A 12,913-nucleotide genomic window follows, 5' to 3' on the forward strand; every position below is an offset into this window, starting at 1 on the left:
GGCTGAGGCAGGAGAATTGCCTGAGCCCAGGAGGCGGAGGTTGCGGTGAGCCGAGATCGCGCCGTTGCACTCCAGCCTGGGGTAACAAGAGCAAAAATCCGTCTCAAAAAAAAAAAAAAAAAAAAAAAAAAAAAAAAAGGGAAGAGCGGATAGAAGGCAAGCAAGGAACAGTTTCTTAGGGCCTAAACTTTGCATACAAGGACCAGCTACGACATTCACAGCAGCTTTAAGTTACAGTCCTCGGTAGGTGCAGATCGGCTTCCCAATGAAACCTGGTCTTCACTCGCATCTAAAGGTTACTTTTTCAAAAGAAGCCGCTTTTCCTCCTCCCAACTTCCTAAGGCACCCGCCCGGCAATGCACCAAACAAGGAGGACACAGGGCGGGAAACAGGACACGTGTGATTTCCGAACTCTTCCCGGCGGGCTCCGGGCCCCGGCGAACCCAGCCTCGCGGAGGAACCCCGGCCGCCACCCCCGAAACGCGGCCTGGTTCCTCGCCCACGTGGCCACCGCACGCGCCCGCTCAAAGTTCTAGGGCGGCGGTCCAGCTCTGGGACCTTGGACGGTGCGAGCTCCTGCCCCGACGGCGGGAGTCAGGAGCGTGGTGGCCGGGTCCAGTCCCCGCCCGCTGTTCCGTGCACCTCCGTCCTGCGCCGCCTCCCGGACCACCGTGGCAGAAGCCGCACGGAGAACCGGAAGCCAAAACGGTGACGCGCCACCCGTTTCCTCTCGCGAGAGGCGGGGAAGGAAAAAGTTGAGCGAGAGACAGGCACATAGCCAGTGAGAGTGTCGGGAGTGCCTGATTGGCGGCCCTCGCGGCGCCTGCAGGCCACGCCCCGGCTGCGGAGGCTCAGTCCCCGCCTTCCCCTCCCGCCCCCTCCACTCCCTGCTCAGTTCTTCTCTTCCCGTCTGAGGTGGCGGTCGGTCCTCCTTCGTCGCCAGCTCCATTTTATCTCCTCTCTCTTCCCGTTTCCCTCGCGCCCGAGAGCTCCTCCCAGCCTCGTGGGGTGGTCCCGGAGTCCCTGCGCCTTCTCCTTTCTGGGATCCTGCGTCCGCGCCTGCCCCGCCATGAATGAGGAGTACGACGTGATCGTGCTGGGCACCGGCCTGACGGTGGGCACCGGGGCTGAGGGGCCCGGGCGGGCGTACCCGCGTCTCCTGCACGGCCCGCGGGTCGCAGGTCCTCGGGGGTCTCGTTCTGCCGTCAGCCGTAGTTTTCCTGACGGGAGTCGTGGGTGGGGGCACGGGCGGCTTGGGGGCGCTCCGCGTTCCGGGACGAGCGGGCGGATCCCGGTGTGAGGGGCAGGCGGGGAAATGGAGACGCGGGCCGCGAGGCTCGGGCGCGGGGTAACGGCCGAGCCCGGCGGCTGCGCTCGCTCCCTGCGGAAGCCGAGGGGAGGGAGAAACCCTCCCGGGCCGAGGCTCCGGCGCCCTGTGTTGGGCGGGTGACCTCTCGCGGTTGGAAACGAGCACCCGAGGCGGAGGGGACGGTGCAGGCCTCGCGGTTGCGTTTCCTACTCCGCCTCGGCCTCTGCCCCGGGTCGGTCTGGCTGCCAGAGCCGAGCACGGGATTTCGCGACAAGTCTTGGATAATAACTGATTCGGAGCTGCCAGGGTGACAACTTATATATTTGGAGAAAACGCAGAAATTAGTCTTTTAATCCCTCCCGCCTCCCCGCCCCCCATAAGAAGTAGTACTGAATCCTTCTAGCCACCCTCCCTTTCACTTACTGAGCATCTGTAGAATTGAAATTGAGTTTTTTCAAAACTTGTCTATCAAATACTTTCGCACCTGACACCTTCGCCGCCTTTTCCTTTTGTTTGGTGGGTTTCCTGCGTCCTTTGTCTCTTCTGGACCTCTTCTCTAAGAATTGGATTGGTGATGGATTGCTAGAGGCCAAGTTCTCTGTACTCCGAAGCTTTCTTTAGGGAGTTGGAAGATAATAACATGAAGAATGCATTGTGATATGTGAATGCAAGGTGTACCTAATAACGTGGTATATTGATTTTCTTGGTTATCTGTCTGCTTAGAGAGTTTTAGATAATCTGCAGATAATGCAGGCAGGTGCTGTAGTTTGTACTTTTTCTGTGTGTGTGTGTGTGTGTGTGTGTGTGTGTGTGTGTGTGTGTTTTTAAAGACTTCATCTTGCAAAAGAATTCAATTTGAAAAAAATATTTTAACAGAATTTTGGGAGAAATTTAAAATTCTGACTTGGGGGTGCTTGATCATAATTAAGATGAGTACTGATGTGAATCTTGTTTATCCTATGTACTCTGACCTCAAATTCCTGAGTCATTTAATGTAGACTTACCCTGCAAATTTTTTGAAATTTCTTGTAATCTCTCAGGATCAAACTAATATTTTTTTCCCCCAACAGTTAACATCCCCAAATAACAATTTTCGATGTCTCTAGGCAAGAGAAAACCTTTGAACTTTTATTTGGCAGTTTTTTAAGGAAATGTTTGTTAATAATTAGAATGGTGTTTTTCTGGCCTGTCATTTTTCCGTTTATAGTTATATGCAATTATTAGAGGTTATTCATTCTGAATACTTTGTTATGTTTGACCGGTCCAGGAATAATCCTGTGACTGTCTTGGAGAAGCTGGAAGACTGTTGGACGACTAAATGAATAGGCCCTACCCATTGCAGGTTTTGTGTGTGTGTATGTTTTTTAAGTGCCTAATTGGGATTCCAGGCTGAGCTTAGTAGTTTGTCGTGGATTTTCCCCTTTGGAATGGGTAGCGTTGCTGCCAGCATGTTGTAAGAGCCGGTTAGTTCCGCCGTTTTTCTATGGTGGTTGTTGGTCTTTCAGATTTGCTCACAAATGAGGTCAGTTGAGCATGGTCAAGCGAGTGCAAATCCACCATCATGCAGGCTTCCACAAGCCTCGTTCACATCACTTTGTATCAAAGATGGTGAAACAGTCTTTTTTTTTTTTTTGAGACAGTTTTGCTCTTGTTACCCAGGCTGGAGTGCAATGGCGCGATCTCGGCTCACCGCAACCTCCGCCTCCTGGGTTCAAGCAATTCTCCTGCCTCAGCCTCCTGAGAAACTGGGATTACAGGCACGCGCCACCATGCCCAGCTAATTTTTTGTATTTTTAGTAGAGACGGGGTTTCACCATGTTGACCAGGATGGTCTCGATCTCTTGACCTCGTGATCCACCCGCCTCGGCCTCCCAAAGTGCTGGGATTACAGGCTTGAGCCACCGCGCCCAGCCTTGAAACAGTCTTTTTATATAACAAGTTAAGATAATGCACTTTTTAAAAATTTTCATTTGAATTGTGAACTTTTTGATGAGTGATGGATGAATGCTTAACTAGAAATCAGACCTATTTCTGCTGTTACTTTGTGGCTCTGATAACGTTAATCTCTGAGCCTTCCTGAGTTTTCTGAGATGTTCTTTGATACATCAATTCAGGACAGTCACATTATTAACATCATTGATAGGAGTAATGATGACAGGATGATTTTGATAATGAGAAATCTTATATCCTTATTTTTAGTGATAGCAGGAATTAGACGACTAAAAACTAGAAGAGAAAACTAAAGTTAGCCCTCAGATTAGAATTAACTTTTGAGTGTGTGGAGTTAATTTTCTCCAAATTTACTTTATATTTAGGGCCTGAGATTGAAGAACCTAAAAAAAGGCAGGTACTTTCAGTGCTAGAAACTTGTTACTTTTAAAGAAGCGAAGAAAGTGCTGGAGCTTTTGTGTTGCTTGTTGCTGTCATAGTTGTATCAGCTGTTAAGTCCAAGCTCACAGTCACGAATGTTGATAGTAATACTAATGAAGAAGATACAAAATGATTTGGCATAAAGGAATAAACTCTTCATTCTGTGTGTAAAAGAAATGGAATGTTCCACACACTTTAATTTTCTAAGGAATTAAGGGTTATCTCTAAAGAGCCACAGCTTTTGGATAATGCCTTTCTAAATGCTGTCACAACTTTTTTTTTTTTTTTTTAAACTAAGAAACAATTTACTTGATAACTTAAGATTTCACATCATGAAGATTAATGATTGTGTTAAGCTGTAACATGGTGAAGTTGTGAAGACCCCATCAGCTTGGTAGGAACTTTTGCTCCCTTTCCTCTCAGGCTGCTCTGCTTTTTGAGCTATTAAGTTTACTCTCCAAATTTTTTCCCCCTCTGTCTTACTGTTAGGCTGACAACATTAACTATTCTTTGCTTTCGGCATGTGTAGGCAGCTTCTCACCACATAATTTGCACATAGTTTACTAGGGCTTGGAAATAAATTCACAAGTCTTGTTAGACATAGATTTAAAAAAAAAAAGGGTAGTTTCATAGCTATTTGTGCTTCTCAGAGGGTTCTTTTTTCCCGTTTTGTTTTTGTTCTACAAAGTAAGGATTTATCAATAGAAATAATGTAATTTAGTGATATTTACTCAGATGATTCTCAGCATTATATGTTTAAAAACTTGCTTTACATCCCAGATGCTTTTCCCCATTTCTCTTTATCAAAATTTTGTGATATCGGATTCAGAGAGGAGGTTTTGTACTTGATTTTAAAATTCCAAACTGTAATTCAGATTGCCTCTTGGATTTGCTTAATCTTAGATTTGCTTTTTGAGAGTTCTTGGTTATAGCGGTGTAACAAAGGACTTTCTATTCACAACAGTAGTGATCATAGGATCAATATTTACAAATGCACTAGGGAGCTATGTTGTAGGCAGTTTAAACCAGTCTTAAGCTTCCTGGTTAAAATAAAATCAAGTGAAATTAGACATATTTTAGCATATAGGGATGACAATAGTGTGATATTGGGTTTTGTTTGTTTGTTTTTTTTTTTTTGAGACAGAGTTTCGCTCTTGTTACCCAGGCTGGAGTGCAATGGCGTGATCTCGGCTCACCGCAACCTCCGCTTCCTGGGTTCAGGCAATTCTCCTGTCTCAGCCTCCTGAGTAGCTGGGATTACAGGCACGTGCCACCATACCTAGCTAATTTTTTTTTTTTTTTTTTTTGTATTTTTGGTAGAGACGAGGTTTCACTATGTTGACCGGGATGGTCTTGATCTCTTGACCTCATGATCCACCCGCCTCGGCCTCCCAAAGTGCTGGAATTACAGGCTTGAGCCACCGGACATTGGGTTTTAAAGGCCACTGGTAGATGTTCACATGTGTGATACGCTGCAGTTACCTCTGTCTTCCCTCCCATGGTACTGGAGTACTAGTTTCAGTTATTTAAACTTCCAGTGACTATTGTGATCAGTTATGGGCAGTAAAAAGGTAAACACAGAATCTGTGTATAAGTAGCTTGCTCTCATGTTGGCAGTAGTATAACTAATGAGAATTAGTATGAGAAAGTACTAAGTCCATTAAGAGGTGCATTTATGAGAATTCAGACAGGGAATTAGGAAAACCTTCATAAAATAGGAGATATTTAGCTGGCTTTAACAAAATATTGGCAAGCTTTGAATGGAGGAATGATTTTAGTCAGAGGGCAATGTAAGTCAGTGCTAAGTCATGGATTATGTAGGGAATGGGGAGTCGTTTATTTTGTTTGAAATAGAAGGTTTAGAGAGGCATAATAGAGTTGGAAAGAAGGCATACAACAATGTGAAATATTCTAGGCTAAGAAATGTGAAAATTATCTTCAAGGCAGTGAGAGGGGACTTTGAGCAGGAAAGTGATGTAATTAGCCACACTTCAAGAGAAGGTATCCTTTGACAGTTTTTAATGAGATGCACTGGAGGGGCAGAGTCATTTAAAGAAACATTCTGCATAAAACAAATGGGCATTTTTATTATGTTGTTGCTGTAAGAAACGCCATTGAAATGAACTGATTTTTATTTCTTTGAGACAGAGCTTGTCACCCAGGCTGGAGTGCAGTGGTGCCGTCTTGGTTCACTGCAACCTCCACCTCCCGGGTTGAAGCAGCTCTCCTGCCTCAGCCTGCCTAGTAACTAACAGGTGCTTGCCACCACACCCAGGTAATTTTTGTATTTTTAGTAAAGACGAGGTTTCACCATGTTGACCAGGCTGGTCTTGAGCTCCTGATCTCAGGTGATCCACCCGTGTCAGCCTCCCAAAGTGCTGAGATTACAGATGTGAGCCACCGTACCGAGCCGAAATGAACTGATTTAAAATTTTTCTTGTTAATTCATTTTCTCATATTTCTAGGTAAGTAGCTTTGAGAAGGCACTTTAATATTAACTGTTAGATGCTTTGTACTCCTGATCACATTTGTGTGTGTGTGTATATATTTGATAGGTTTTTGTTTTTGGGTTTTTTTTTTTTGAGACAGAGTCTCACTCTGTCACCAGGCGCCAGGCTGGAGGGCAGTGGTGCGACCTCGGCTCACTGCAACCTCCGCCTCCCGGGTTCAAGCAATTCTACTGCCTCAGCCTCCCAAGTAGCTGGGATTACAGGCACTCACCACTATGCCCAGCTAATTTTTTTTTGTGTTTTTAGTAGAAATGGGGTTTCACCACATTGGCCAGGCTGGTATTGAACTCCTGACCTCAAGTGATTTGCCTACCTCAGCCTCCCAAAGTGCTGGGATTACGCACAAGAACCACCACACCCGACCCATACAGAACTTTAAAATGCAGTAGGATTTGATAGGGTATAGAGAGGGTTTTTTTATTTGTTTCTGAGACAGGGTATCAGTCTTTCCAGGCTGGAGTGCAGTTGTGTGATCATGGCTTACTGTAGCCTCAACCTTCCAGGCTCAAGTGATCCTCCCACCTCAGCCTCCCAAGTTAGCTGGGACTACAGGAGGTGTGTAGTTTTTGTATCTTTTGTAGAAATGGGGTTCTATTCCCTTCCAAGTCTTAAGTTGCTTTGTAATTGGGGATGGGGAGTGGGCATTATTTTTTTTTAGCATGCTATTTAGTATTACTAGCCATGGAAACACCATTTAGGTATAACAATTCGTATATAGAAATTTCTATTCAGCCTCTTCAGGTGCTTTGTCTATTATGTTTGGGTGTTTTCCAGGTGAGTTACTCTGTTTTTGATTATTGCAACTCTGGTATTTTATGTAGGATGCTGAAGGAAGAGAATGTCAGTATTGCTGATGGATGGTTCCGTCCCCCAGCCCCGCATCCACGTATCTACACATAGTAGCACTTTGGCGCAATTAAACGTTAAAAACCGGCGGGGTGTGGTGACTCATGCCTGTAATCCCAGCAGTTTGGGAGGCCAAGGTGGGTGGATCACCTGAGGTCAGGGGTTCAAGACCAGCTTGACCAACATGGTGAAACCCTGTCTTTATTGAAAATACAAAAATTAGCTGGATGTGGTGGCATGCGCCTGTAATCCCAGCTAGTTGGGAGGCAAAGTCAAAAAAAAAATAAAGGAAATAAAAAATTAAAAACCATTTTGGCTGGTTACCTCCTTTTATGTCGAAGAACATCAAGTGCCAGGTGGCTGGCAGATGCTGGTCATACAGAGCTTGGATTCTGAAGATGGTTTTAGAGTCTTAGTGATTTTGGTTGCGAATGTGTATTCTTACCCTGCTTAGGTCATTTGTAGGTGAGTTTGAAGTTAGATGTGGAGTACTCTACATTTAAAACTCATGTTGGTGAATATTCATTTACATACAAGTTTCCTGGTGAAAGTTATCAGTATTCTTGATGTACATGATAGGTGGACCAGCTTTTCTAGTGTGAAAAAGAGAAGCTTAGTTTCTATGGCTTTGATGCGCTTTGCTTATGAATGTTGTGTATTCACCAGATAGGTTGTAGTAGACTTTAATTTTGAGCTGTTAATTTTAGAAAATAATAAAATTTAAGATCGTTAATCTGTGCCCAGATATGATTGATAAATTTTATCAATGGATTAATGACTTCACCTCATGTTTTAAAACAAAGTTTAGAATATTATGTTTGTGTTATTACATATTTTACTCTTTTAGCAGTGTAGAAGCAATCTTTTATAATAGTTGAGTATAGAGTGGGCCTGCGGATTTTTTTATTGGTTTTGGTTAGCTTGTGTCATATTTGCTCCAGGTGGTGCCTTTGAAGGTAATTACTGTCGGCTCTTTGGACTCAGCCTTGTCTTTGAATTACTGGACCCTTTATTTTAGGCCTCAGTGATTGCTTTATGGCTGTGATCCAGTGGGTCATGTTTAGTGCAAAAGGTTATATGTAGAAGCTGTGGATCATTCTAATTTGCTTGCTAAGATTTTGCTTTCAAAAGTAGAACCCTGGTGGGTCACGGTGGCTCACTCCTGTAATCCCAGCACTTTGGGAGGCTGAGGCAAGTGGATCGCAAGGTCAAGAGATGGAGACCATCCTGGCCAACATGGTGAAACCCTGTCTCTACTAAAAATACATCGAGACCATCTTGGTCAACATAGTGAAACCCAGTCTCTACTAAAAATACAAAAAATTAGCTGGGCATGGTGGCGTGTGCCTGTAATCCCAGCTACTCAGGAGGCTGAGGCAAGAGAATTGCCTGAACCCAGGAGGAGGAGGTTGCGGTGAGCCGAGATCACGCCATTGCACTCCAGCCTGGGTAACAAGAGCAAAACTCTTGTGTCCAAAAAAAAAAAAAAATAAATAAAATAAAATAAAAAAATTACCTGGGTGTGGTGGCGTGAGCCTGTAGTCCCAGCTACTCAGCTCGGGAGGCTGAGGCAGGAGAATTGCTTGAACCCAGGAGGCAGAGGTTGCAGTGAGCCAAGATTGCGCCACTGTTCTCCAGCCTGGTGCCTGGCGACAGTGCAAGACTGTTTCAAAAAAGAAAAAAAAAAGTTGAACCCTGTAGTCTACTTTGTCAGCTGAGAGTGTTACTATTTGTTCTTCTGTTGTGTCATAACTTATTTTTAAGATAGTGTTTTAAGGACTGGGCGCGGTGGCTCAAGCCTGTAATCCGAGCACTTTGGGAGGCCGAGGTGGGTGGATCACGAGGTCAAGAGATCGAGACCATCCTGGTCAACATGGTGAAACCCCGTCTCTACTAAAAATACAAAAAATCAGCTGGGCATGGTGGCGCATGCCTGTAATCCCAGCTACTCAGGAGGCTGAGGCAGGAGAATTGCCTGAACCCAGGAGGCGGAGGTTGCGGTGAGCCGAGATCGCGCCATTGCACTCCAGCCTGGGTAACAAGAGCGAAACTCCGTCTCAAAAAAAAAAAAATAAAATAAATAAAAACAATAAATAAAAAAATAAAAAAAGATAGTGTTTTATTCTCATGTGGAACTATATGCTAGTGCTGCTTTAGTTTTTTCCCCCAAAAGTAAATTGTTTTAGTCAGTATTAGGGTTTATTTAATTAATTAATTTATTTATTTATTTATTTTGAGACGGAGTTTCGCTCTTGTTACCCAGGCTGGAGTGCAATGGCCCGATCCACCCGCCTCGGCCTCCCAAAGTGCTGGGATTACAGGCTTGAGCCACCTCGCCCGGCCCAGGGTTTATTTTTGTAGTTGTAGAATACCTTCATTTCCATTTATGAAGACATAATTAGGAAAGTGAAAAGGCAAGCCACAGAATGGAAGAAGATAATTGCAGTACATGTAGCTAATAAACGAGTTATATATATCCATGGTATGTAAAGTACTTTTATAAAGAAGTGAGAAAAAGACAGAAAGCCCATTTAAACAATGGGGGAAAGTTTTGGATAGCCACTTATAAAAAGTGCTTTATCGCCGGGCGCGGTGGCTCAAGCCTGTAATCCCAGCACTTTGGGAGGCCGAGGCGGGTGGATCATGAGGTCGAGAGATCGAGACCATCCTGGTCAACATGGTGAAACCCCGTCTCTACTAAAAGTGCAAAAAATTAGCTGGGCATGGTGGCACGTGCCTGTAATCCCAGCTACTCAGGAGGCTGAGGCAGGAGAATTGCCTGAGCCCAGGAGGCGGAGGTTGCGGTGAGCCGAGATCGCGCCATTGCACTCCAGCCTGGGTAACAAGGGCGAAACTCCGTCTCAAAAAAAAAAAAAAAAAAAAAAGTGCTTTATCGCTTAGCCTGATCATCAGTATACAGCTTTTTATTTCCTTTTGTAGAGATGGGGTTTCACTATGTTACCTAGGCTGGTGTTGAACTCATTGGCTCAAGTGATTTTCCCACCTTGGCCTCCCAAAGTGCTGGGATTATAGGTGTGAGCCACCATGTCTGGTTCCTAATTATTAATAAACTATTTAAACTTATTTGTCATCAGGAAATGCAAATTAAATCACTTTTTTTTTTTTTTTTTTTTTTTGAGATGGAGTCGGCTGCCAGGCTGGAGTGCATTGGTGTGATCTCGGCTCACTGCCTCCCCAGTAACTGGGACTACAGGCACACGCCACCATACCTGGCTATTTTTTTGTATTTTAGTAGAGATTGGGTTTCATCATGTTGGCCAGGATGGTCTGGATCCTTCTGACCTTGTGATCTGCCAGCCTTGGCCTCCCAAAGTGCTGGGATTACAGGCTTGAGTCACTGCACCCCTTAAATCACTTCTTTTTTTTTTTTTTTTTTTTTTTGAGACGGGGTTTCGCTCTTGTTACCCAGGCTGGAGTGCAATGGCACGATCTCGGCTCACCGCAACCTCCGCCCCCTGGGTTCAGGCAATTCTCCTGCCTCAGCCTCCTGAGTAGCTGGGATTACAGGCACGCGCCACCATGTCCAGCTAATTTTTTGTATTTTTAGTAGAGACGGGGTTTTACCATGTTGACCAGGATGGTCTCGATCTCTCGACCTCGTGATCCACCCGCCTCGGCCTCCCAAAGTGCTGGGATTACAGGCTTGAGCCACCGCGCCCGGCCTAAATCACTTCTTAACTAGAATGACTAAAATTAAAAAGACAACAGTATAAGTGGTCAAGGATTTGAAACATTGGGGACTTTGACTCACTACTGACAAAAGTGTAAGTTGGTACAACCATTTTGGAAAGCTGTTTGGTAACATCTGTTGAAATTGAATATATTCATGCTCTTCTTGATATATAAAAGAAATGCACACTTAAAAGATACATATGAGAATGTTCACAGAGCATTATTTATAATAGTAAAAGCTGGAAACTATCCAAATATCCACCAAGAGTAGAATGGAGAAGTAAATTGTGGTAAATTCATTCAGTGGAATCCCCTGCAGCTTTGTTACCCAAAGTGCAATCCATAGATCAGCTGCATCTGCAACACCTGAGAATTTACCAGAAATACAGAATTTTAGGCCCCAACCCAGATACTACACAGAATCAGAATCTACAATTTATCAGGATCTCCAGGTTATTTTTATATAATAAAATTTGCAAACACAGCTTTAGTAATTCTCAAAATTGGTCCTAGACCAGCATCATCACTATCATGTCATCATCAGTGGTGTCTGACACCTGTAACCCCAGCACTTTGGGATGGCAAGGTGGGAGGATTGCTTAGGCAAAGCTTGCTTTGCAAGGCCAAGGCTGGGCAACATAGTGAGATCACCATCTCTACAAAAAAATTAAAAAGTTAGGCAGGTGTAGTGGCACACACCTGTAGTCCCAGCTAATCGGGAGGCTGAGGTGAGGGGATCTCTTGAGCCTGCAGGTTGAGGCTGCAGTGAGCCATGATCACATCACTATACTCTAGGCTGAGCAACAGAGTGAGAGCCTGTCTGCCCCTGCCGCACCTCTCTCTCTCTCTTTTTTTTTTTTTCATATTACACCTTTTAAAAAAAATTTTTTTTCTTTCTTTTCTTTCTTTCTTTTTTCTTTTTTTAAGAGATGGGGTTTCACCATGATGGCCAAGGTGGTCTTGAACTCCTGACCTCGAGTGATCTAACCACCTTGGCCTCCCAAGGTGCTGGGATTACAGGCATCAACCACACTGCCTGGCCCATATTACATCTTATTTTAAGAGCAAATTCAAAAAAAAAAACAAAAAAAAACAAATTCTCAGACCCAACCTTAGTCCTACTAACTAAGAAGCTCTGGAGATGGGGCCTAGCTATGTGTTGTTGTTGTTTTTTTTTTCAAGCCCTCCAGCTGATGTGGATAAACCTGAAGTTTGAGATTCTGCTTAGAATTTACATTTCTAACAAGTTGGCAGTTGATGCCAAGTCAGGAACCACACTGAAGCCCTGCTTGCAGGGTTAGGTGTACTCTCTGGAAAGGTCCAGAGAGCAAATATTTTAGGTGATGTAGACTTTCTGGTCTCTGTCACAGCTGCCCAACTCTGCTGTGGTACTAGGAAAACAGCCATAAACAATATGTACATGAACAGATATGAGTATTTGCCAATAAAACTTTACAGAAATAGTCTTCAGGCTGGATTTGGCTCATGGTCTTTGGGGATTTCTGCTCTACAGCAATGAGAATAAATAGACCACACACAAAACATGAAAGAATTTTGAAACGTTGCATGTCAGATGCAGAAAGTAAATACATATGATTCCATTTTTGTGGAGTTCAGAAGCAGGCAGAGCAAATCTTTGTTATTAGAAATTATGATAGTGCTGGGGGGATGGTGGTGGTTATGATTGGAATAGGACAGGCATCCCCAAACTACGGCCCTCGGGCCGCTTGCGGCCCCCTGAGGCCATTTATCCGGCCCCCCGCCGCACTTCAGGAAGGGGCACCTCTTTTACTGGTGGTCAGTGAGAGGAGCACAATATGTGGCAGCCCTCCAACGGTCTGAGGGACAGTGAACTGTCCCCCGTGTAAAAAGTTTGGGGACGCCTGGAATAGGGCATGAGGGCCTTCTGGAGTGCTTAGAATGGTTTGTTTCTTGAGCCAAAGAAAAAATGATTCAGGCCAGGTGTAGTGGCTCACGCCTATAATCCCAGTACTTTGGGAGGCCGAGGTGGATGGATCACAAGGTCAGGAGTTCAAGACCACCCTGGCCAACATGGTGAAAACCCATCTCTACTAAAAATACAAAAATTAGCCAGGCATGGTGGTGCCTGCCTATAATCCCAGCTACTCAGGAGGCTGAGACAGGAGAATCACTTGAACCCAGGAGGCAGAGGTTGCAGTGAACT

General features: G+C 44.6%; 1 protein-coding gene across 1 annotated transcript in view; it reads left to right on the top strand.

The window, feature by feature from the left end:
• Positions 1-795: 795 nt before the first annotated feature.
• GDI2 (GDP dissociation inhibitor 2) overlaps positions 796-12,913 on the top strand; it is a 49,640-nt gene continuing 37,522 nt past the window's right edge. The window contains exon 1 of the mRNA XM_003939047.4: positions 796-1,114. Coding sequence (XP_003939096.1) covers positions 1,070-1,114 — 45 coding nt within the window. The 5' untranslated portion in view covers positions 796-1,069. The remainder of the gene's footprint in view (positions 1,115-12,913) is intronic.

The sequence above is a fragment of the Saimiri boliviensis genome, chromosome 8 (assembly GCF_048565385.1).
Source record: "Saimiri boliviensis isolate mSaiBol1 chromosome 8, mSaiBol1.pri, whole genome shotgun sequence".
Lineage (NCBI taxonomy): Eukaryota > Metazoa > Chordata > Mammalia > Primates > Cebidae > Saimiri > Saimiri boliviensis.